The 24,816-nt window shown below is 46.7% G+C and overlaps 1 protein-coding gene and 1 long non-coding RNA gene across 4 annotated transcripts in view; one reads left to right on the top strand and one right to left on the bottom strand.

The window, feature by feature from the left end:
* The window catches only part of MYLK (myosin light chain kinase), a 199,906-nt gene that overhangs the window by 59,257 nt on the left and 115,833 nt on the right, over positions 1-24,816 (top strand). For all 3 annotated transcript variants that reach the window (XM_045812534.2, XM_045812532.2, XM_045812533.2), the window contains exon 3: positions 11,211-11,418. In XM_045812534.2, coding sequence (XP_045668490.2) covers positions 11,211-11,418 — 208 coding nt within the window. The remainder of the gene's footprint in view (positions 1-11,210; positions 11,419-24,816) is intronic.
* On the bottom strand, positions 9,109-15,798 carry LOC148110234 (uncharacterized). Its single transcript, XR_015724192.1, has 3 exons — positions 15,668-15,798; positions 11,190-11,332; positions 9,109-11,098 (listed from the first exon to the last, which is right to left on the bottom strand). It is a non-coding gene; the product is annotated as an uncharacterized LOC148110234 (long non-coding RNA).

Consider the following 24,816-nt stretch of genomic DNA (forward strand, 5'->3'; position numbering starts at 1 on the left):
GCATCAAGTACTTTCAAGGCCTGGGTAATAGAGTGGAGCTGAAAACTGGAGGGTTGACTGGAAGTCTAATAAGGAGCAGTAAGGTCCCGGACCCCTCCTGTGCCCCATGTACCAGGCTGCCGCTCCTCCCCAGTACCCTAAAAGACCATAGGTTCTCTGTGGAGAAACTGAACGTGACCAACTCCCAACTCCTGGACACAATGCACGACTGAAGTTAGAAGTGAGGTGTTGTCATCAAGAGGGAGAGGGCTAAGGGCAAGTCGGCATACTGAATAAGAGCCTCATGGCCTCCCCTCATTCTGAGTCCTCAATGCTGGTAGACAGATGTAATTACTGTGTCCACATCATCACCACCAAAATGGCAAGAGTCTTCTTTGTGGAAATGGATCATCTCGAGAGAGAAGACCCACCGATATTGATAGTTGAGGGTTTTTACCCAGTTTCCTGGGGGGTCCCACAAGCTGACAAGCACCCCCCATGTGTATAGAGCTGTTTACTTCTTCATATATGAAAAATCAGTGAGGGATCATCAGATGCTCAAGGGAAGCCTCTGTTACGAAAGAGACAAGAAGAATCAAAAAAGGAACCAAGTAGAAATAGAGGCCACAGAAAACAGAAAACTTTGAAGAAATTTTATCTTACCTTAGAGATAAGATGTTGCTTCCATTACGAAAGAAGAGGATATTATTCAAAACAGCTTTGAAAAGCCAAAAAAGAAAGAGGTTTTTGAAGTTAATGATGGCCAAAATAATAGCTTCAATAAACTGCAAGATAAAATGAGAAAAGCGGAGAAAAGAAATGTAGAAGGTCATCTAGTTGGGCTCATTATCCAACTCACAGGAGTCCTGTAAAAAGAACATTAAAACAACGAGGGGAGAGAATTGTCAAAACACACAAATGCCTAGGAATTAAATACGTGTTATCAATAATGAGAAGACCTGTAACCAAAGATCCAATACGATAGATGAACGAAGAAGGCACCCACACAAAGACAATCATCATGACATTGTAGACTGTCAGAGAAAAAGGGAAGCTTCTCAAAGTTTAAAAGTAAAACACACACACACACACACACACACACACACACACACAGAGCATGTGAGAGATGAAGGATCAGTGTGGCATTGTATCTCTCAGCAGCAACACTGGATCCCAGCAGCATTGCCTTCAAATGCCATGAAACAAGGCCCTCAAAATGCCGGAGGAAAAAAGGATTTCCGTTTAGAATTTCATTCCTAGATGAACTGTCCATTGAGTATAATGTTAGAATATTGACTCAGAAATGCCAGGTTTAAAAATCGTAACCTTCTATGCATTCATTCTTAGGAAACCGCTGGAAGAGGCTGTGTTCAGCCAAAATGGTGACAGACACCAGGAAATGCCCCAGAGATGGTGAAGAGCCACGGCGCATCAAGCTTAGAAAGCATCCAGTGTAGACTGGAGGAGGACAGAGTACTCCGGGAAGGATACCTCCAAAGGAGGAAAAAGTAAAAGCAAGTGGTGAATTAGTTATCTGATGTGTTTGACTGTGGCTAAGAAGAAGTTTGTAGTTCTCCTAAGAAGTTGAGGTTCTTAAAAAACTAAGAAAAACCAAAGCACGGCAGTTATTAACTCCAGAAAAAAGGAAAAGTTCAAGAAATTGAATTGTAATGCACTATGCAGCTTGGCAGCAAGCAACGTTAAAATGAAAAAAACCCAAACACTCTACATTGACATAAAAATGATGATGTAATGATTAGGGGTTGGGGAAGGGCATATAGAGGGAGGATGATTTGAGAGCTAAAAGCTCAGGTTCCATACAGAGAAGTTACGATATGATGCTTAAAATTTAAAAAAATGAAGTAGTCATTAGGTAAGGCTGTTGTTTAGAAACACGGGAGAAAAGAAACACGGGAAGAAACGGCTGCAAGAGGTGAAGAGGACCCTCCCAAGGAAGCAGAAATTGGGGGTGTGCGGGGTGGAGCAGAGGCCTGCTCTTTTGTTGTTGTTATGACTTACAGCACCAGTGGACCTTTTTGACCATGTGCACGTGTTGGCTTGGTGAGAATAAAAACAGCTTTAAAAAAGCATGTTTGATTGTGTTTTTCAGCCTGTCGGGCAGGCACTGACACTGTACTGACATTGTGCGAGACTCCTTATCTGGCATGATTCTCTCTGCAGGTCAGGATGCTTGGGGGCAGCTGGAGCCTGCAGATGACATCGTGCCATAAAGTAGCAAATGCGTATGGCTGCTCTCTGCTCCTTGTGCTAGGCATTCTGACAGCATCGCAGAGACACTCTTCTGGCCCTATCGATGCAGGTGGCAGGAAAGTTCTGGCTTTCAAAGCCCCACCTGCTGCGCCCCACCCCCTCGCAGCCTGCCAGCTGGGAGAATCCAGGCAGAATGCGCGCTTTGTGTGGTAATGTGCTTGGGCAGCAGGTGTTGGGTCAGAGGAGCAGCATGGAGAGACTGAAAATCGGAAATCAAGCCAAAGGGGCAAGTCGATAGGTTTTCGGGTTGTCGGGACCTTCTCGGCTCATTGTTGCCCACCTCTGCTTTTAAACAGAACTACCTCAAATTCTCAGAGGGTCTTCATCATACAGTACCTTTCCAGTATGATCTGTGGCCAGTTTCAGAGTCTTACGGGATCGGGGCTCTGCTGTTTGAGGAGTAAGGAGGCCTTGCCAAATCCACTGCGTGTTCTCTGGGGAGCGGTCCTCTGCGGCATCCGTTCTGCGGGTGAAGTATGTCTGTCTGTCTCTCTCTCCAGCTCCAACCGTGACTGGCTAGAGACTCCAGGTGTATTACCCCAGATTTATTTCCTTTCTGACACTCACGCATGCCCTTGGAATTCCGGGGCTGCATTAGTCAGTGAGGCAGAAATCAGGATCGCCTCTCCTCAAAGGTGCACATGGAATTACAGGAGTGGATTGATGGGGCAGTCACAACCACTAAGCTGCATATTTGTTTCAAGATGTGCTTTGTGATGTTACATTAAAACAGTGATCCCTTTTCAAGCAGGGTTCACCTCTTCCCTAAAAATAATGAGTCAATTCAGCTAAAGCAGGGTGTTCTCAGTTAAAATGTTAGGTTTTTTATCCAGTGAAGAGTGTAATACCTTGAAGTTGTCTTTAAGGATGTGAGTTGTATGGGATGAGGCCCAGCAAGCCCAGAAGTTTACAAGGACTATTTCTTAGGGCATTTTCACACTGTTAATAAAGCTGGGAGCTGAGTGGGTGCTGGGGTACCAAATTATGAAGAAGTACTTACTTTGAGGAGGAGAGAGAAGGTCTGACCTTTAGACGTTATTAATGGGCTGTTGTACCTGTGCTTATTTCATTTGGTCATAAACTTTTCCGTGTAAGTGGTGACTGGTATATCATCCCCTCTTTCAGCTGTGTAAACTGAGGGCCGAATAAGTTAAATCACTTGCCCAAGGTCAGGCAGCTGGTAACTGGTGCAGACAGCATCCATACACAGTTATGTCTGATAACAGAGGCCAGATTCGTCAGGACTCTTATCTGCAAGTGATGGAAACCACCTCCAGCTGGGTTAAGCAAAAGAGATGTGCTGTGTTAGACAGCTGATCCCGAGTCCAAGACAGTTCTGCCAGGCAAGGTCTCCATCTCTTTTCTTCACTGTGTCTGTGACGTCAGAGTCATCCGATGGCCGCCTCCTCTTGGGAGGGGGCAAGAAAATAGGGGGCAGGAATGGGAGAGGACAGCTATAGACAGCTTCAGGCTTACACCTGCCCAGCTTGGGATCTCTGTGAAAAGAGACAGCTTTGATCTCCCTTTATTCTAACCTAAAACTGCAGGGAAAAGCTCTCATTGGCTAGCTTGGACCGTATGTCCATTTTCGGAGCCCACGCACGTTGGCTGGAAGCAGCCGACTAACTGGCATTCCCACCAGAGTCACATGTGGTGGGTAGAGGGGGATGGAGTGTGTGGCAGGAGATCTTGAGCAAGTCAAGCAAAACCAAGCCACAGCACTTCCAACGCCACATGCCTCCTATTAATATTTGAATAGACCTGAGAGCTTAGCTCAGCTCAGGAGCAGAAACAGTGAGCTCCCGAACCAGCCTCACCTGCTGGAGAGGCCATGTCCTTGAAAGCCATAATGAGAGCTAGTAAAGCTAGAACCCCAGGGCTTTGTGTAGAGAGGCTTCTGGTAAGGCTGTAGTAATCCCCAGCCACTCCAGAGCAACTGGGAGTTCAAACAGGAGGACACTTGTGTTACATGGAAACTGAATTTGGGGGAACGAGGAAATCATCAATGTGGCAGATGCCTGATGACTTTTAGGATTCTGTTTCTTCGTTGGACTGCTTCTGAGGTTTTTAGGTGCTTGTATCATTAGAATCAAATCAAAGTTGCGTGCATTGATAAGCTTGATCTAGATAAAAGGAAATAGAATTTTTTTGGGAAAGATTAAGAAGGGCCTGAGGTGTAACCCAAGACTGCCAAGACATCATCTGCCTTGTGCTCTCGGCATAAGAAACGTGGAGTTCTCAGACTTGCAGATACAAGGGTGTGGGGGTGCCTGTGTCTTGGTCCACAGAATAGAAAACTTGCCATAGAAAATGAAAGTGGCTGATCACAGGGGAGACTTTCAGCATCTGCCCCTGAAGACGTGTGGAGTTTGCTGAGCCAGTTTGAGGAATGGTTCTTGACGTTCGGATTTCATTCCTCATAGAACCACTTTTGTCCTCCTCCTTTCCAGCAGTCTCAGCCTCTCACTAATTGCTGTTTGGGGCGGGTCTGATCTCCTCCTGATGGATTCTGTGTGTTCAGTTAGGGCTTTTGACTTTTGGCAACGGGATTATTCAAAGGGCCTGCCCGTCTGCAGGGCCGCGGGCCAGTTGCTGACACAGACACAGCCCCTAAGCTTGGTCATGCCATGCCTGTGGCACGCCCTTCACTCTTCACCCTCATAGTATACCCATGATGTCAGTTTTATAGACATTTTTTGTGGTCTAATTTGTTTGGGTGTTCATGTTTTCATTCTCCTTTCTGTGCATCATTTCCATTTCTTATCTGAGGGAGCTTCTACTTGCAGATGGGGTGGGGGATTCTTCTTCAACTAACTCTTCAGCACCATTGGTTTATTTCCTATTGTGTTTTAGTTTTCAAATCACCAGCCCTGATCTAGTAGTCAGTGATCATAGCGGAATTTATTTACTATATAGGAAGCTGCCTCAACATGGGGTAAGAAGTTCAGAGTCATGTGTTATAGGCTGTCAGGGAATTACAAGCAGGTAGACAGTCGTGTTGCAACATCGATGTCCAGCTCGGGGGAGACATCCGTCTAACAGTTTCTGCAGTGTCTGTCCGCCAGGCTCAGTCTTTCCCGGCATCGATTCCGTGACTCCACAAGATTAAAACACATACTCATTGGCCACCCCTCAGGTCTACCGTTCTCCGCTCTGAGGTTTTTGTTTTTGTTTTTTTTAAAGATTTTATTTATTTATTTGACAGAGATAGAGACAGCCAGCGAGAGAGGGAACACAAGCAGGGGGAGTGGGAGAGGAAGAAGCAGGCTCATAGTGGAGGAGCCTGATGTGGGACTCGATTTCAGAACGCCGGGATCACACCCTGAGCCGAAGGCAGACGCTTAACGACTGCACCACCCAGGCGCCCCCGCCCTGAGGTTTTTTAGCTCACTGCTTATGGTTTCTTTGTCTGTCTTCCCAGCTCTCCAGCATCCTGATGGGCAGCCCATTTTCTCCCTGGCCCCAGTGCTGTCGTGGTCTCTCTCCTCCTGGTCTCCCTCCCTCTCCAAGGGGGGCAGAACTACAGGTGCCTCTCCTGCCCGACCTGGCTGATACATTGGCGTTGCAGCTGTGTGGGCTTGCGGTACGCACACAGGGACAGGCCTGTCCAGCAACAAAAGACTGGACTTGTAGGAGATCATCAAAACCATCAAAATCACGCCCCTTTTACTGCCCACCAAGCTAAGACAGCAGATGTGTTGCTCTGGGTTTTGCCAGGGCTGTGGAGACGGGGAATCTGTCACTGCTCCGGGCTCAGGCTGTGGTAGCCTGTCCCGGGCACCTTGGAACAGACTGAAAGACCTTCACGCACGTCAGAGAAGAACCAAGAGCCTTTGAGAATGTCTCACTTTCCGTCAGTAAGTAAATCTCAGAACAGCACCGGTTTCTGAAAAAAATCTCTCTCGAATATGACAGGTAGGTGTGATACTGCCGCTGAGCAGGCTGCCTACCGTCTCGTCATGCAGCGCGTGCAGGATGAGCCCCCATTCCCTTTAAAGGCCTTTTGAGGACATTTATGGAGCTGGAGCGCAGTTTCTCTATTTGAAGTTATTATAGGGGTTATGGTTACTCTATCATTATTTTTGTGACAAGTTGTTGGTTATGCTCTTGATTTATTTGACCCCAGGCTTTTGTTCAAGAACACAACCTCCAATTAAATGCGGTTACTGTGGCAAGAATACGATTCTCCTTAGAATGACCCTCTGTGGGGCTGTTTCCAAAAACTCATTATGGTGAAAAGTCAGGGCTGCCCGTTCGTGTCCATGAGCATGTCTCCTTGTGGTCACTTGGTTTTCCTGTATGGAGGATTAGAGGGTATGAAGGCTGTGGCCTGGACCCAGAGGAGACTGGAGGGGGAAAGGGGAAGCTAAGTGGGTCACCATGCAGAAGCATGCTACCTCAGGTTACTACCCAAGCCCCCTGATGGAAGGGGCCTTAGCTATGAGGAGCTGTTTTCTCTTCAATGAAAGAAGGAATTACAACCTGAAGGGTCTAGGAAGCCAAGCAGTCCCAGGCCCCCAGCCCCGGCTCTCAAGCTGCCCTCCCTTATCACACTGAACATCCTGGGGGCGTCTTGGGCACATGTATGGGACTAATCCAGTCTGACTTAGCCTGTTCTGGTTGCCGTAACAGAAATACCACGGACCGGGGGGCTCAAACAATGGAAATTTATCTCTCATAGTTCTAGGGGCTAGAAGTCCAAGATCAAGGCCCTGCTAGATTCAGTATCTGGTGAAGGCTTGCTTTTGGGTTCATAGATGGCTGTGTTATTGCTGTGTCCTCACATGGTGGAAGGGGTGAGGGAGCTCTTCAGTGTGCATTTTATAAGGGCACTAATCCCATTCGTGAAGGCTCCAATTTCATGACCTAATCACCTCCCAAAAACCCTATCCTAATACCTCCTAATACCATCACACTGGGAGTTAAATTTCAATTTATGAATTTTGGAAGGACACAAGCACTGCCCTATTGTTCCTCTGGGGGAGCAACCCAAGACTTGTGTATGCATGGCCATATCTTTTATGAACCTTTTGACTTTCTCTCAAAGTGGGGAACAGATACTCCTTTAACCTAGAAGACATTTAGGGTCTCTTAGGGAAAGACACTTACCAATTCTACAGAATTTGTCTCACCGAAAACATGAATTTACAATGAGAAATAGACAACCACTCAACTTGGAGACCAAAATTGTGGTCCCAGTTCTCCACTTAATCTGCCATTTACTGGCTAATTATCGACTTCTTTGGGCCTCTTTCCTCAGCTATCTGGGTTCAATAACGTGATTGGCTTTGCGTGCTGTCACTGCCACTGTTGGAGCCCCATGCAGACCCCCTTCCCCAGGCCAATATACCCATTCCCAGCTGCTGTGTTGGCTAAGGGTTCGCAGATGGGGTTCCCTGAATCCCTACTTCAGGTTCTGCTTCTGGGTACCCCAACCCAAGACACTTCCCTCATAGGGTTGCAGAGTCAAATAAGATTCTATATGTGAAGGTCCTCTAAAAGCTAAAGTATCAGTGGGTTTTTAGTGTGGCCTTGGACCAGACCGTAAAAATCCTAGCTGTGGCTTCTTGGCTGAAGGCCTGTGATGAAGGTAGACGAGGCACCCCAGGAAGGCTGGGCTGTTGTCATGCATCCCAAGGGTGTGAGCCCAGGCTTCTTTCTTTTCTCCACCCAGGTGTCCAGGATAGTGGGCAGACAGTAAAAGTGGGTTTCGGTGAAGCTGATTGTCTTTAGATTAGGTAGTGGTTGAACAAGTTTTTCTCCTATTGGGAAGATAAGAATTGGAGTTGCAAATCATTTCAGACCTGGGAACTGAGCAAGGTCACAGAAATCCTTGCCTGTGCTTCGGGTGCAAGGTGCTACAAAAGTCCCACTGCAAACTGCAACTTTCTAAGAGGCGCCAGTTTCAGCATATGTAACAATCTAAAATTTATTTTAATAGGGCATTTCAGAGGTAGATTGGCCGGGGGTTGTGTAGAAAGCTGGAGGAAATTGAAAGGAAAGAGAGAGCTGAGTTCCTGAGGTCTAGAACACTTGCAATGTCCCCAGTTAATCATTGATGCCCCCAGGCCTGCGGGCCACCGGAGTCGGCCCTGCTGCAGGGGGCCAGAGTACTTGCTAATAGAATGCTAACCATGCCTTTGGTGCAGTTAATGATTTATCTCCTCCCATTACAGTGCTCTCTACTCCCTTTCTCTGAAGCTCACAGAAGGCTGTGTAATCATCGGGAGGTTAGGCTGGCCAGGCCTAAGGGGGGCGGGGGTGTGGCTGGTGGATATAATGGTGATTCGCAAACTCACTGTAGGACTGGACTTTCAGGGGCTTCCTTTTGTAGGAAAGAGTATCTTTCCTTAGTTGTTTTCTGAAGATATGCTTTAACAAAGTAATTGTTGTCTGATGTTCCTTTATATGAACCTTTGCAAAGATAGCATCACAGGATGACATGAGTTTATATGGGTAGGCAACATTTGTCACCATCACAGATGCATAATGTCTATTTGTAGAGTGCTTCTATTTCCATTGCTAGATTTAAGTACCTTGAGGGCCTCAACAAATTAATGAATGCTTGTGCTGTACGTTCATTATACATACTAATATAAAAGAACCATGGGGCACCTGGGTGGCTCAGTTGGTTGGGCGTCTGACTCAGTTTTGGCTCAGGTCATGATCTCTTGAGCTGTGGGATGGAGCCCACATGGGGCTCCATGCTCAGTGTGGAGTCTGCTTGAGATTTTCTCTCCCTCTGCCCCACCCCCCACTTGTGTACATGCGTGTGCATGCGTGCTCTCTCTCAAATAAATAAATCTTAAAGAAAAAAAAGGAAACATGTATTTTCATTTAAATTTGTTTCTACTCCACAAAGGCCAGGTATGTTATTTGCAGAAATACCAGAAAATAATTGTTCAGTAAAGAAAAAGAGGAGAGACCCAGAGACAACCACCGTTAACACTTGGCTTCATATTATAATAGATGTCAGAGCTTATCTGTCCAAGTGAATGTGGGCCCCTCACCACCGTCCACCTCAGAGAGGATATGAGTGCTTTGGTGACAAACAGTGTTGACTGCTTCCAGGGGACGTGACTTCCGAATCTGTGTTCCCTCACCGATACTCAATCTCTGTCATGAATATGGCTTAGATTGTAATAGGAAAGAGATTTTTTGTTTCCAGAAATTATAAATAAGATGGATAATATTGATTTGAAGTTTTGACTTTTTTGTTTTTTGTTCTTTTTTAAACATTGATGCCAGACTACAAGCTAGTAAGGATGGGGAGGCGGGCCTCGTGGGATATAAAGCCGCACTGACGGGCTGACTGTGGCATAACCAAAGAGGGGATTGTTCACTTTGGGGATTTTTCCTGTGATTCCAGGCTTCCTTCCCTAGGAAGACATCTGCATCCTGGCCTCTGAGAAATGGGTTTGAGGACGAGTTGGAGGCGGGCTGCCTGGGAAGGGAAGTGAGCACAGTCCAAAGATGACCCCTGAGGCTGTTAGCACGGTTGTTTCTGCGCTGGCCTGCTTAGGGCGCTCACTGTGTTTGGATACCGCGCTTGGGTGCTCTCTCCCCTGTGCTGATACAGCATGTTCTCTGAGCTTGCTGGGGTGTGAGGAGCTCACTGAAGGCTTTCTTGGTAAATTCAATTTGGAGCCATTCAGCAAGTTTTGGGTTTATTCCATCTGTATCCCTTGCCTCTTGTCTTGCAGTGGCTACATGGGTAAAAGCTATTGCTACCACCCTTTTATAAGGCAAACGGCTTCTTTCTCGGGAGACTTCTGTGTTGTCTGCTGTGCATTTTCCAGTGCTAAAGTCCCTTAATTCTGGGTCTCAGGCTGTGCATCCATGGGCCAGTCTAAACCCCGCTCGTCTGAAGACGAGTCCATTCTCATGGGCCTGTTGAGTTTCAGGGGTTAGAGAAAACTTCTTTCTCTGAAACTCAAGTTGATTTCTTTTCTTGGAATTTGTCTCCTTAATTTTCCCCTCCCTGGGGAAATATCTTCTCTCCAAACAAGTTACTGTAAGGCTCACATGTGTCAGGTACTTAGAAAAGTGCTTAACACTTAGCACTCAACAGATGTTAGCTGCTAACTAGTATGAGAGACAGAGTGGTCTGAAGCCGCACTGCTCCGCCAGAACATGAGGCAAGGGCACGTGTGTTGTCGCTTTCCTAGTACCCCATTAAAAAGGTAAAAAGAAACAGGTGAAATTAATTTTAACAATATATTTCACTTAACCCAACACGTCAAAAATACTATCCTTTCAACACGTAATCAATATTTTTTAATTAGCAAGATAATTTTGCATTCTTTTTCTCCTACTAAGTCTTCAAAATCCAGTGTGTAATTTATCCTTACAGTGGAGCTCAGTCGGGACTAGCCACGTTTGGGGTGTAGCATTGCCACGTGTGGCTAGTGTGGCCACCACCCCGGGCAGCTCAGGTCTAGAACCTTGCTACTCAGGATAAGCTCTGGAGACCAGAAGCATCAGTATCATCTGAGAGCTTGTCTGAACTGAAGAACCTCAGGCCTCACCCCAGATGTAGCGAAGCAGAAGCTGCATTTTAACAAGCAAGTGATTTATTTGCATGTCCGAATGGGGAGCACTGGTGTTGAATGCCCATGCTCAGTCCTCACCCCGGGATTCTGATTTCATTGGTCCAAGATAGAAGCTGGGCACTAGTATTTTTTAAAGCTTCCTCTGATGATTCTAATACGCAGCCAGGCTTGAGTCACTTGTGTAGTGGGCTCTGGAGCCAGGATACCTGGCTTTGCCCCTTTCTACCTTTGAGACCTCGGGAAATCTGCCAGAAGACTCTCTGTGCTTCAGTTTCTTCATGTCGTGAAAGTTGTATCTGCTTCAAGGAATGTAATGAGTTAATACGTGTGAAACACTCAGAACCACACCTGGCACATAGGAAGCACTCTTGAAGTATAAGCTCTCACCCTTTCTTCTTTTCCTTGAAGGTCCGGGGTTACCCAGAGCCCCACGTGACGTGGCACCGAAATGGGCAACCCATCACCAGTGGGGGCCGCTTCCTGCTGGACTGTGGTATCCGGGGGACTTTCAGCCTTGTCATTCGTGCTGTCTGTGAGGAGGACAAGGGAAAGTATACCTGTGAAGCCACCAATGATGGTGGTGCCCGCCAGGTGACAGTGGAGTTGACGGTGGAAGGTGAGTTTCAGGAAGCGAGAGCCGTGGTGGGAGATGAGCTGTCAGTTTCCCCAAGGCCTGCAGCTCCTGCTTCTGCCCTCTCTTGGGCAGAAGAGAAACCCACAAGAGAAAGCATTCCCACCCCTGAACTCAGGACCTTTTCATCTAATGGGGGAAACGTGGTTCCTGAGAACAAGGGAGGCATCCCAGGAGACACTGTCAAACTCACATCAGTTCACTTTCTTGCTCCAGCCCTCCCATGGCTTCCCCTCATACTGAGACTGAGACCAGACTGCACCACCTAGCTCTCTAGACCCATCCACCACTCCCAGCCAGGCCCCCTGCCCTTCCTTGAGCTAGCGTCAGGGCCTTCCCTGCCATTCCCTGTCAAAGCAAGAGCTCCTTCTGCAGCCCTCGCCTCCGTCAGGTCTCTGCTCACCTGTCCCCTCCTTAGAGGACCCTTTCTGACCACCCCATCCCCAGGACTCTCCATCCTCTCACTCCCTCTGAATATTTTCTTCTAGCACTCATCACTATTTCCCATTTTTTAATTCTCTCCTCCACCCTCACCTCTAACTAGAAACATTAGGAGGCGAGGGACTTGATCTTGTTTATGCTGTTATCTCTAGCATCTAGAAAACTTCCCGGCACAGGATAAATACTGAAATATTTGGAGAATGAACGAACAGTGTTTCTTACCATCATTATAAAGTAATATTCACCTATTCATAAAAGTTTTGTAAAACTCAGAAAAATATATAGGAGATAAATACACCAATGTGTTAACACTATTTTGTCTCCCCCCCACACCCCCATGTACTTAAAAGATTCTGTCAACTTTATTATCTTTAAAACTTCCAGGGAAAACATTTGACCATAAGTAAAACTGTTTCTTTTGCTGCTAGTGTGTCCCCCACATGCTGAAGCCCCTCCACCGGGGAGATCATTTCCAGTTCAGGCCACTGTCTGCTACTTAAAGGCCTGATGTCCAAAAGGACGGGGGGGGGGGGGGGTGCTGTCAGGCCCTCAGAGGTATGACAGGGTTCCCCCGACCCTTACAGGCCTTTCTAAGGGCTACTAAACCAGAAGTCCAGACTCGCTTTCTTCCCTCTCAGGAGACAGTCTTCCCAACCTGGTTTTGAGGTACACTGGATGTGAGGATTAAGATAGCCAGGGAAGGTTCCAGAGGGGGTGAGGTGCACCTGGGCCAATGTTTTCCCTGTTTCCCTACATCATGGAAAGACAGGCAGGCTGTTTCACGGAACAGAATGTGCATAGTTCGGATGCTTTCCCCAAGTTCTTTAACTGAGTGACTCATTCCTTTTAATGACCTTCAACTGCCTGTGGGCTGGAGCATTCCAGATGGGAAGTGGCCCCTGATCAGAGTCTCTGAATGGCCTCATCTAGGACAGTTCTGGTACTGTGCTGTCCCCTCTACTTCTCAATATCCAAAGTTTGAGTTGAGCTCACAAATAAAAATTACTTTCTCCTCGTATTAGTCAACTCAAGCTGTTTTAACAAATACTGCACACTACATGGCTTCAGTAAAGGCAACCTATGTACTCATAGTTCTGGAGGCTGAAAGGCTGAAATCAAGGGCCAGCTAGGTCTGGTTTCTGGTGAGAGCTCCCTTCCTGGCTTGCAGATGACCCCTGTGTCCTCATATGGCAGAGAGAGAGCTCCGGTGTCTCTTCCTGTTTTTTAGAAGCGCAACAGCTCTACCAGACTAGGGCCTTACCGTTAGACCTCATTGAACCTTCATCACCTTCTCCCAGGCCCTGTCTCCAAATACAGTCACACCGAGGGTTAGGGCTTCAACATAGGAATTTGGGTGGGGACACAAAATTCCGTCTATAATACCCCTTTCTGGCTTTCTGTTTATTGCTGGGGAAATGGGGAATTAGGAGTCAGAGGTCCAAGGTTCTGATCCCAACTTTTGCCAATCATATGTATAACTTTAAACCTCTGGACCTCTGTGTCTGCAGAATAAAGGGTCTAAATTCAGTGCTCTCTGTAGACTGGGCTAGCCTTTGTTTTCCGTGATCCATTTTAAAGGAATGGAATAGGCTAGGCATGCAGAAGAGGTATATAAAACCCAACTAATATGAAATCGTTTTTTCAATTCCCATTATTGAGAAAGTGAGAGTGATGACCCACTAAAATTTTTCCTGCTTAGCTGAAACGTGGGCGACGGGGAGGAAAGAAAGCAGGAGAGCTATAGAGGAATGAGGGGAGACGAAGGCTCTCAGCCCTGCGCCCTCTCCTTTGGTTTTAATCTGGGGAGACTCAGGCCCAGATCACTGAAGACGGTTTCTGTCTTCTAATCCTGGGACATAGAGAACGGCCTCAGGGCTGCAGCATCTTTACATGTGAGTGGCCCTTTGGACATTCTGCTTCTGCATCGGAGGCCAGTTTCAGCTGCTGTGTGGCCTAGGACCACCCCGTAGACCACAGGCCTGGAAGGAAGTGGGAATTCTTACAAAGGGGATCTAGCAGCCTCCTGCCTGCTCACCAACTCTGCGCTCTGCTTCTTACTTGGAAAGAGCAGAGGTCCTCGAATTAAGAGTCTAATTCATAGGTGAAGACTTTTGACCCCCTAGTGGTCAAGCTCAGAAGGCAGTGTTGTTAAACCGTCTGGGATTTTAGCTCCACTGACTTCTCACTATGGGGAACTTCCCCTTTTGGAGCCTTAATTCCTTTTCTGTAAACTGGAGCCCATCACTGCCCCATGGGGTGTGTAAGGATCGGTGTGGCAGTGGCAAGTAGTAGGGACCCGGTAAGTGTGGCCTTGTCATATTTGAACCTGCCATTAACATCCTGAGAACTACTTCCAGAGAGAAGTCTTTGCATGGAGAATAGAGGAATACGCTCCCCTGTCTGATTCCTGTTTGGTAACCGGGGCCAGGAAACACGCAACATACTCCATGAGCATAAGTGCTTCAACGATAGGACTGTTCGTGACTTTCTGCACTGGGATGCAGCCCTAGTGTGAGCGCCGGAAGGGCTCTCTCTGGCCCAATCCCGACATTCCCCCACCTCCAGGGGGCTGGTCACAGAGACTTGGTACAGAGCAAAGAAGAGATATGGCACCTGCCCGCTGGGAGCTTTCTCTCTGATAGAGGGGCCACGGGCCTGTCCTCCAGCACAGCTGTCCATAGAAATATAATGTGAGCCATGCACATAATCTTACATTTTCTACTAGCCACATTTAAAAAAACAGGTGAAGTCAATTTTCATAAAATATTTTAGTTAACCCAGTATATCCAAGATACTATCATTTTAACATATAATCAACATAAAATTATTAGATATTTTACATTCTTCAGCCTTTGGGGTATATTTTGTGCTCACAGCACATCTCGATTCAGACTAGTCCTATTTCAGGAGCCCAATGACCACACATGGTTAATGCCTGTTATGTTGGACAGCACAGTCTAGAAGCTCCCACTTGAATAGGGATAAACAAGGGTTACTCAGAGAAAAAAGAAAATCCATGTATACGAAGAAGGTGGTGAGTAGTCCTGGGCAATCGCAGCCACAGAGTGAGCCTAGAACTTGGGGTGGAGTGAGGGGTGATGCTGAAGTGACAGGTGTGCCCCAGACGTGGTGGTCTGAGTCTGATGAGAGGGCCCTTTGTGTTTCGGGGGCCAGGGAGTCACTTACATCATTTCAAGTAATAGAGGGTTAACTTGAAGACTTGAGCTCGGGAGCCCAGGGTAAGCCAAACTGGCAGGCCCAGAGGAGGTCCAGGCCTCAGGATGGCTCACGCTCACCTTATAGGATTGCTGAGTGCAAACGCAGGGACCGACAGATCCCCCAGGGAATCTTGTTAAAAATGCAGATTCTGATTCCACGGGTCTGGAGTGGGGCCCGAGCGTCTGCAGTTCTAGCCAGTACCAGATGATGCCCACGCTGTTGGTGCCTGTGTCACAGTTTGAGTAGCTAGGAAGGATTCAATTGCCGACGGGATATATTTAGCCTGATGCAGTGATTCTCAAATGGAAGCATGTATCAGAATCACCTAAAGGGCTTCTGAACCCACACACTGCTAGGCCTTGCCCCAGAGTTTCTGATTTAGTAGGTTGGGGTGGGCTCAAGAATTTTCATTTCTAGCAGGTTTCTTGGTGATACTGATACTGCTGCACACGGGGCCCAGTGCTTTGAGAACCAGTGGGCTAGTGCTTATACAGACTATTAGGGGACTCCAGAGAGACAGAGTAGATCATACATGTATACGTGGAAAGAAATTCATTACAAGAAATCGACTTACATGACTATGGAGGCTGATAAGTCCCAAGATCTGTAGTCCGGAAGCTGGAGACCCGGGGGAGTCAATGGTGTAGTTCCAATCCAAGTCCGAAGGCCCAAGAGCCAGAGTTGATGATGTTTTTCAGTGCAAAGGTCAGCAGGCTGCAAACCCAGAAGAGCTGATGTTTCAGTCTAAGTCAACAGCAAAGGAAAAACCGATGTCCCAGTTCAGAGGCAGTCAGGCAGGAGGAATTCCTCCATATTTGGGCAAGGGTCTGCCTTTTCAGTCTATTTGGGTCTTCAACTGATTGGATGAGGCCCACCAACATTAGAGATGTGACTCTGTTTTACTCAGTCTACTGGCTTCAATGTTAATCTCATCCGAAAACACCTCATACAGGGGCTCCTGGGTGGCTCAGTTGGTTAAGTATCTGACTCTTGGTTTCGGCTTGGCTCATGATCTCAGGGTTATGGGATCGAACCCCAGGTCAGGCTTCACACTCAGCGTGGAGTCTCCTTGTCCCACTCCCTCCCCCTCGGCCCCCCCCTTGCATGAGCACGCTCTCTCTCTCAAATAAATAAAACCTTAAAAAAAAAAAAAACCTCATACAACTATGGACTATGAGAAACAAACTGAGGGCCTCAGAGGGGAGGGGGGTGGGGGAATGGGATAGACTGGTGATGGGTAGTAAGGAGGGCACGTATTGCATGGTGCACTGGGTGTTATACGCAACTAATGAATCATCAAGCTTTACATCGGAAACCGGGGATATACTGTATGGTGACTAACATAATATAATAAAAAATCATTAAAAAAAAAAAACCTCATACAAACATCCAGACTAACGTTTGACCAAATATCTAGGCACCCCATGGCTGAGTTAAATTGACACATAAAATTAACCATCACTAAATACTTTATTAGAATATTCCTGAATTATTTCATGGAATCTGATTGACACCTTTCTTCTTTTGTAGCTATCCATTAGGAATATCAGCTGAGTAACAGACCTGCTGTAAAAGTTAGCAGTGGTATGTGATATGGGCCAGAAAGGCAGAATGGGAACATGTGCCCAGAGGTTGCGAGAGAGCAGCCGCAAAGCCGGGAAAAGATGTGCAGAGACCAGGTATAATATAACCAGAGCCAGCTCGCATCCAGTCCTTCCCCGTGTTGCTGGCAAGGTTGGGATTGGTCTTCCTGAGGACAGGTGCCACCATGTTCCAGTCTGCACTGTACAGGGCAGGGTGATGAGTATAAAACACGGCTGCCAGGTGCTTGCCTCTTTTGCAGGCCTGTGGTCACGGCAGGTGTCACTGGGGTGACCGTTCATCTGCTTTATGCCTACTCTGCCAATGTCATTATAAATAAAGCCTGCTTTGACTTTCAGAAGAGTCCCAGTTTGGATAATAACTGCCATGGTTATTCTGGCCATGCTTGACATGTCCAGTGCCCTGAGCAGTAAGAAAGCTATAAAGGGGATGCTGAGAAATAAAGGGTTATTCTAGGGACAGAGGAGTAGCAAGAGCAATAGTTTCAGAGGACGTGGATAAAGTTTATTTCATCTCTGGAAAATAAATTCCAAGCCATTAACCACTCTGGCTTAGAATGAACAATTTTTTAAAGTAAATTTTAAAATAATGAATACGTATTCACTGGGGAATAGATTTGGCCAGGAGCTCCCTCCTCTTAGGGAGTTTTCTTTGAAATCAATAGGAGGGGCAAACACCTAGTCTCCCCCCCACTTTCTGGACCCGGCCTTGGCCGTCATCATTCTTTCTTCTCTCCATCCTTTGTGCAGAATCCTCCTCCATGTCTGTGGACTTCTTTCCCCAGCTTCCTCTCCTGGAGGTGATGGGTTCTGAGGCTGCCCACTTTTGTCTGTGCCACAGAACAAAGATACGTGCCCTCATCCTACAATGTCTCCAGCGAGGGAGGAGCAAATCCCTGTATCCATTCCCCGTTCACGGCTCCGCTCCTCTCTGTGTCAGGCCCTGGGGACAGAGCAGAGCAGTTCATACAGGGTCCCTGCCCCCTGAGATCTACTTCATACTGAGAAAGAGAGACTATAACTAAGTAACAAGTGTAACTTTTGTAACAGAATTAAGAACTCCCTATGTGTGAGAAAGATGGCTGCCTGGAATGTGACAGCAGGAGGAAGAGGGACCTCAGGTCATGGGATTTAAGGGAGAAGAGTGGCCCTAGGAACTTGGAGTTAACTGAAAGGTGGAGTGTTTACCCCCAGATCCCCTGTCTGTCCTCACTGGAGGGCTTCTTCCTGACACATGAACTCTCCATCACTCTGGCTTGCCCTGTGTGTGATCTGAGTCTGCTGCTGAGACCAGACATGAAGCCCCAGACAAAGACTTATGGGTTTAGAGTGAGAAATAGTGAGAGAGTTAGTGAGGTCAGCCGAGTGAGGGTACGTCTGGAGAGGCAGGCAGGGGTTAGACCCTGGTGCTGGGAAGCCGTTGGAGGGTATCAAGGAAGAAAATGACATGATTTGATTTAGGCAAAATATCTCACTAAAGTGTGTGGTGGCAGGGAGGCCGCCATTGGTCTCCTGTCTTTAAGCATCGATTTCCTGAAATTGACTGAGCAACGGCTGTTTCTATTTCCTCATAGAAGGCGTTTCCCTGATCCAAACCAGAGGGATCGGTGTGTGCTGAATCTTTTAACAGCACATTGGCCAGTGAAACGATAGAAAGCAACTCACCTCTGCCCCCTCACCTCCACTTCACTTGTTTCGCTTTTGTTCCTTTATCCCAGAAAGACACGGATTTTCCCCTGTTCCTTCCTAATGTACACCACTGGCTGGCCCAGTGGATGCCAAGGGCTGTAGGTTTTTGCTTTGCCTTTTAGTTGCCCCTGTTCCAAACAAGGCCTGCCCCCCACCCCAGGTCTGCCTGCCTTTCCTCTTCCGGAAGGTCAGCCTCCTGCCCATCCCTCATGGCCCAGCCACCCCAGTCCTGCAGCCTCCTCTCTCTACACCCCCATGAAACCCCTGTCCCGCAAGCCAAGGCTCCCTGACAGTGTGGGAGAGAAAGGGTCCGGCGGCGAGCCTGGAGAGAGTGACCCCATGTCGTGGGACTTAAGGGTGAAGAGTGCCCCAGTGACTGCTTGCCTGCTTATACTGGTGCCACCAGCCTTCTTGGGGGATTTGGGATTTGTAGGAAATGCTCCTGTGCCACCTTTGTGCCGCTACCCTTTTTCAGGGACAGATTTCTCAGATCCTTTTTATTTTCACATTGGATTAGATTGATGACATTCTGGATTTTGAACCCATGTCTGTTTGTAGTGGCTGAGTCTTAAATTATTGTACACCTCAGGAATGTCTGCTGTGATTCTCCATGTACGAGTGTGTGTGCTCTTATTTCTTTTGTAGTATCTTTTTTTAATCTACATTTTCCACCTTCCTACAGACCTGTAATTATATTACCCAGTGAGACTCTATAAACTCCTTTCAGTTCATAGCACTCCCTGATGCCCCTTCCTTTTTGTAGGTGCCTGTGCTCTACTGAAAAAAAAAAAAAAATCCAGTCGGGATTTTAGAATGCTCTGAGGTTTTGTCCTTTTCTGTCTCATCAAAGTTAACAGTATAAATGTGTTAGAAATGAACGTTGTTCTTTTTGCCCCACAGTCTCTTGGCTGTGAAATAGTTGTGTGTCAAGGCTGCCTTGGCAAAAGCCTCACCGCTTACTTGCTCTACACAAGAGCCAGCTGCAGGTCCCTTGGTCTCTTTCTGCTCCTGAAGGTGACTCCCAGTGTCCCCATACTCCACAGCATCCGCCAGTGCCCCTGGCTGGCCCCGCTTTGATTGTCACTGTGGACACTGCGGCCTTTCACCCCCGGCTCACTGGTCTCAGTCCTTGGCCCCTCCCCCGCCCTTAGCCAGTCGCTCCCAGTTCCAGCCTCTTCATTCACCAGGTGGTATTGAATGTGCTGACTCTGTGCTGGGCTCGGAGGGCAGCGAGGGTTGGTGATTGCCCTCAGGCAGACTTTCCTGACCTCAAATTTCATTATTACATTGCAGTTAAGATTCAGTATCCCGATGTATTTATGAGGTGCTGACTGTGTGGGGTGCTGTGTGGGAGACACAGTACTTGGTCGAATCCTTTCTGCAGGAGCCTGGTTGGTCAGACAGGACGTCAGCGCATTGGGAGTTAAGCGAAAGCACTACTCCAGCCAAGGCAGAATGGGCTTCTTGGCCAAATGATTGGCACATCGGCTTGTAAATTCAGAGGAGAACAAAGCCTCTGGAGGCCGAGATGGTCTGTGATGTCTTCTTGGAGGAGAGACTAGGGCTAGTCCTGGAAGAACGAGTCAGATCTAGGCACAGATCAGGATTCGGACGATGGGGGTGGGAGGAAAGGGGAGAAAGTTAGTGACATCACACACACACACACACACACACACACACACACACACACACACACGGTCTTCTGTTTTTCATTTTCTGTATCTCAGTGCTCTGTAACTTGGCTTGCTATATTATCTTCCCTTAAGGTTATTTCATACTTTTTTTTTAAAGATTTTATTTATTTATTTGAGAGAGAGAGAGACAGGGAGTGCACAAGCCGGGGGGAGGGGCAGAGGGAGTGGGAGAAGCAGACTCCCCGCTGAGCAGACACCCCATGCGGGACTGGATCCCAGGACCCTGAGTTCAGGACCTGAGCTAAAGGCAGACGCTTAACCCACTGAGCCATCCAGGCGACCCTTGTACTTTTTTTTTTTTTTAAGATTTTATTTATTTATTTATTTGACACAGAGAGAGAGACAGTGAGAGAGGGAACACAGTGGGAGAGGGAGCAGCAGGCTTCCCACTGAGCAGGGAGCCTGATGTGGGGCTCGATCCCAGGACTCTGGGATCATGACCTAAACCGAAGGCAGACACTTAACGACTGAGCCACCCAGGCACCCCTGTACTTTTTTTTTTTTTTATCACATGTCCACTTTGCCATTGATCCTAACACTACCTTTTTTTAGGCCACCTTAATATTTTTCTTCTTTTTAATCTTTTCTCTTTATTGAGAAATAATTCTTTTTTTCCACTTTTTACTTTTTGGGTCTCCCCGTGTCTACCTGTGTGCTTTCATTTTCCGGGACTACTAGTACAGTGCACTGCTTGATCATTTGCTTTTAAATCCGAACATCCCAGAATCGCCGTGCGCGTCATTGCGTCCTCTGGAGCACCTGAGCATTCACCTACTGAAATAACCATGTTGAGCACTTACATATTGAAATAAGTGTTAGGGTAGCTTACTTTCCTTTTATTTTTGGTTAGTATTTTAGTTAGGGCTGTACATTTATTTTCTTTTTGAGATGATATGTGGGTGGTTAGCAGTGAACTCTCTGGATGGCTCAGGGAGCATTACTAAATATCTGTTATAAAAAATGGACACTTTTTTCTGATTAAAACCACTGTTTTAAACAATCCTTAAAATCCACTTTGAAGTTGCCTGCGAGTAGGGTGACTGCTCCCTGGTTTGCCTGGAACAGCCCTGGTTTACTCCTATTGTCCCGGCAGGATTATTAATTATGTCCCTTCCAGTGTCACGAGTCCCTGTTTGGATGATAAGTTATATCATCACGTATTTTGGAAGCATTTCGTCTCCTTACCATCTTGATCACATTATTTGCCTTGTCTGCAGCATTGTCTGTCCCAATCCAGTCTCCGTATCCTTTAACAAAAAGCACCAGTTCCCTCACTGTTGAACTTTTCACTCCTAAAACCTGCCAGCATTCTCTTCTACTTGTCCTTGAAAAATCTAAGAGAACTGTTTAAATACTTTCAGTGCCTTGGCCTTTTTTTCCCCCCTCACTAACTCGATCCTGTCTTCACCGATTCTCTTAACTTACTCTTCTATTTTTGGCATTTCCATCTTAATCCCCTTTCCACTTATTTTTCTCCATAGCCTTACTGTTCTGCCAGATTTTCATAGTTTCACAAAATTAATTTTGCCTTATCTGACAACTCGCAACTTCAAATTTTTGCCTATAAATAGACTTGTTAGTTATTTTAGCCCAAATTCTCTTTTCGTTTTGATGTCCACTCTCTGGTGTTAACCCACATTAAAATAAGCACCCCGTTCCATTTCTAGCTGCCGGCTTGCTGTCTTACCTTTGGTTGATACCGTAAATTGCTCTCACTGATACAGAAGTACCTCCAAACAGCATTCTTTTGCTCTTCTTTTAGGCAGTGTCATATTTTTGCTTTATTTTTTTTTTAAGGAATAAAAGAATTTTAGTCTTTGGATTAAGATGTTTAGCTCCCAAGAATCTTAAAAATGCTTAGTCTGTTTTTTAGTGTGGTTAAAATACACATAAATTTACCATTGCAACCATTTTAAAGTATACAATTCAGTGGCATTAAGTACATTCACCATCACCACCATCTAGTTCCAAAACTTTTCGTCATCCTGAACAGAGACCCCATCCCCACTGAGCAGTCACTCCCCATCTGCCTCCCCCAGCCCCTGGCCACTGCTGATGTACATTGTCTCTATCCATTTGCCTCTTTTCAACATCTCATACAAATGGAATCAGATGTTTATTTGAGTCTGGCTTTCTTCACTTAGCAAATTTTCTCGGGGTTCATCCATGTTGAAACACGTGTCAGTACGTTATTCTTCTGTGTGGCTGAATAGTATTTCATCATACGAATGGACCACATTTTGTTTATCCCTTCGTCAGATGATCAGTCTAATTTTTATCCAGTCTTTGCTCTGAGATGAAATGAGTGATACAGTAGCATGATAAATGCCGTGAAGGGTACATAGATATTTTTCAGAGGGAGTCTCAGTGATCGGGTATGTGGCTGATGCTTTGCTGTTAGCAGGTGCAAGAGGCCCTATTCACCTGTTTGGGCGCCAGAATTGCCTACCTTACTTTCTTTCTCCACCCCACCCCTCCTTTTTTCTTTATTTTTGATAACTAGACCACATCTTGTTTTTTTTCTTTACTGTCATATTTATAGGTTTTAAAAAATACAGCTGAATCAATTCTTCATAGTCCCACCACCCAAAACAATCACTGTTAATAACATTTTGATATATTTTCTTCTGGTTGCTTTCCTGTCTTTGAATACTTTATTTTTTCCTAGTTAAGATCACATCGAATAGATAATGTTGTAGCCTGCTCTTTTTTTTTTCATAAGATCCCTTTATTTCACAAGTATTTGAATCCTATAAGGATTTGGGCACTGTTCTGGATACTAAGGATGTACAAATAGGAAGTTCTGGTGGGAATATGGCTTGGGAGTCATCAGCTTGTAGATGATATTTAAAGCGATGGGACCGTCTAAGACCTCCTGGGGGGGGAATTAGTAGTGCAGAGCAAGGACCCCTGCAGGACTCAGCCCTGGGGTACTCCCACATGCAAAGGTAGAACAGGGAAGATGGTTGAAGAACAGGCACCTGATGAGAGCAGGAGAGTCTTGGGAGGGAATGTGCTTGGGAGTGGAATGGCCCCATAGCAAAAGCCGTTGAGCACCTGAGTGTTGGGGGTGAGGATTGCCCATTGGGTCTGGCAAGATGGTTGTCAGGATGAGCTCAGTGCAGTACAGGGGACCACCACCCAAGGGGAGTGTGCTGAAGAGCAAATGATATCGTATCTTAACCTATTTCTGCCTGCCTCATATATTCTTATTTGATGGCAGAATAAGATGTTTAATTGTACACTTAACCACTTTTTATTTTCCTACTGTGTGACGTTTACACTGTTTCTGATTTTTACTATTACCAATAAGACTGAAACGAACAGCTTCGTAAACTTTCTTTTCTACGTTTAGCATCATTCCCTTTGATTTGGAGGCGCAGACAGAAAGGTGCTGGTCTAAGACCAGAGCCTCTTTAGAGCTTAAGATTCTTACTCGCTCCAGTACTTTGGAAAAGGACTGACTGGCTGGCACTTCCTCCAGCATCTGAGGGCGATTGTCTGAGGGGCCCCAGCATCTCGGTGGTGACGGCCAGTTGGGTCCTCCCAGAGCAAGTTTCTCCTTTTATCTGCGTACAAGTTTTAACCTTGAACAGACTATTGAGTGGCAAGAACCAAACCCACATGGAATGAAAACTATACACAACTCGCTAAATAGTGACATTAACTAGAAATACATGTATAATAATTGTCAATCCACTGGAACCGTAACTTACATGTGATGCTGGGGTTTGCTATTAATCCTTTTTTCACTAAGGTTCTTTAATCCTTGAGCCAGATAGGCAGAGGAAAATTCGCAGCCCCCATTCCCATGTTCCTGCTCATTCATACGGATGCAGTGGGTGCTGGAATTTAAGGAAGTTTACCCTTCTCCAGTAAACACCCTGCAGATTTCCCATTGCAGTTGCCCGCTGATATTCAGGGAATGACTTCCATACTTTCTGTGTCTGCCTTGGGTGGGGTTTTATAAACATTCCCAGCTTGTGGCAAAACTAGAACAACTTCTAGGCTGATCTCTATCTCAGAAATGTCCTTCTTTCCCCCCTCCCTATTCCTCAAAAACACCCCACCACCTTATGGTCACTTCCTGTTCCTGGTCACATTAGGAATGGCCCCTCCCGGCTGGCTGGATAAAAGGAGCCAATCTTCCTCCCCCACCCCCGCCCCCCAGGTTTGCTATTTAACCTCTTCCTGTCCAGCACGACAGCACCTTACCCAGGACCTGCAGTGTCCAGGGTGCTGCTGGTGCGGATTCTGCCGAGAGGCTGGCTGCACAAAGCTCAGCGCCGGGGATCTGCGCCATGCCAGCAGGACAGATCTTGCTGTTTGCAGGGCCACAAGTGGGAGGATGGAGTGTTGACTGTATCCAGCGCGGTTAGATCTGGTGAGAGACATGCCCGTGCATCTGCCCACCTCGCTTCAGCAGGGTCACCTTCTGGAAAGGTTCTGGATCATCACAGAGAATCCCCAGAGTAGCAGGTCCAGTGGCATGTAATAGCTCAGCAGAATGGTTGAATGTTCTAGAACAGGGGCGTGTGGATGCATTTCTGCACTATTACTGGTTCTGTGATTCCTTTTTCTCATCTGTTTAAGAAACAGAAGGATGATGTGATACCAGCTTCCTTAAATGATGTGTGTCAGGTGTCCACCATAGTGCCTGGCCCAGGACGGGCTCAGTCAGGGCGAGCTGTTTCCGGCATTATCCCACCCCACCCCTGTGGTTGACTCTTCCTGACCTT

Source organism: Ursus americanus, chromosome 4 (genome assembly GCF_024610735.1).
Source record: "Ursus americanus isolate L20-20 chromosome 4, mUrsAme1.1.p, whole genome shotgun sequence".
Taxonomy (NCBI): domain Eukaryota; kingdom Metazoa; phylum Chordata; class Mammalia; order Carnivora; family Ursidae; genus Ursus; species Ursus americanus.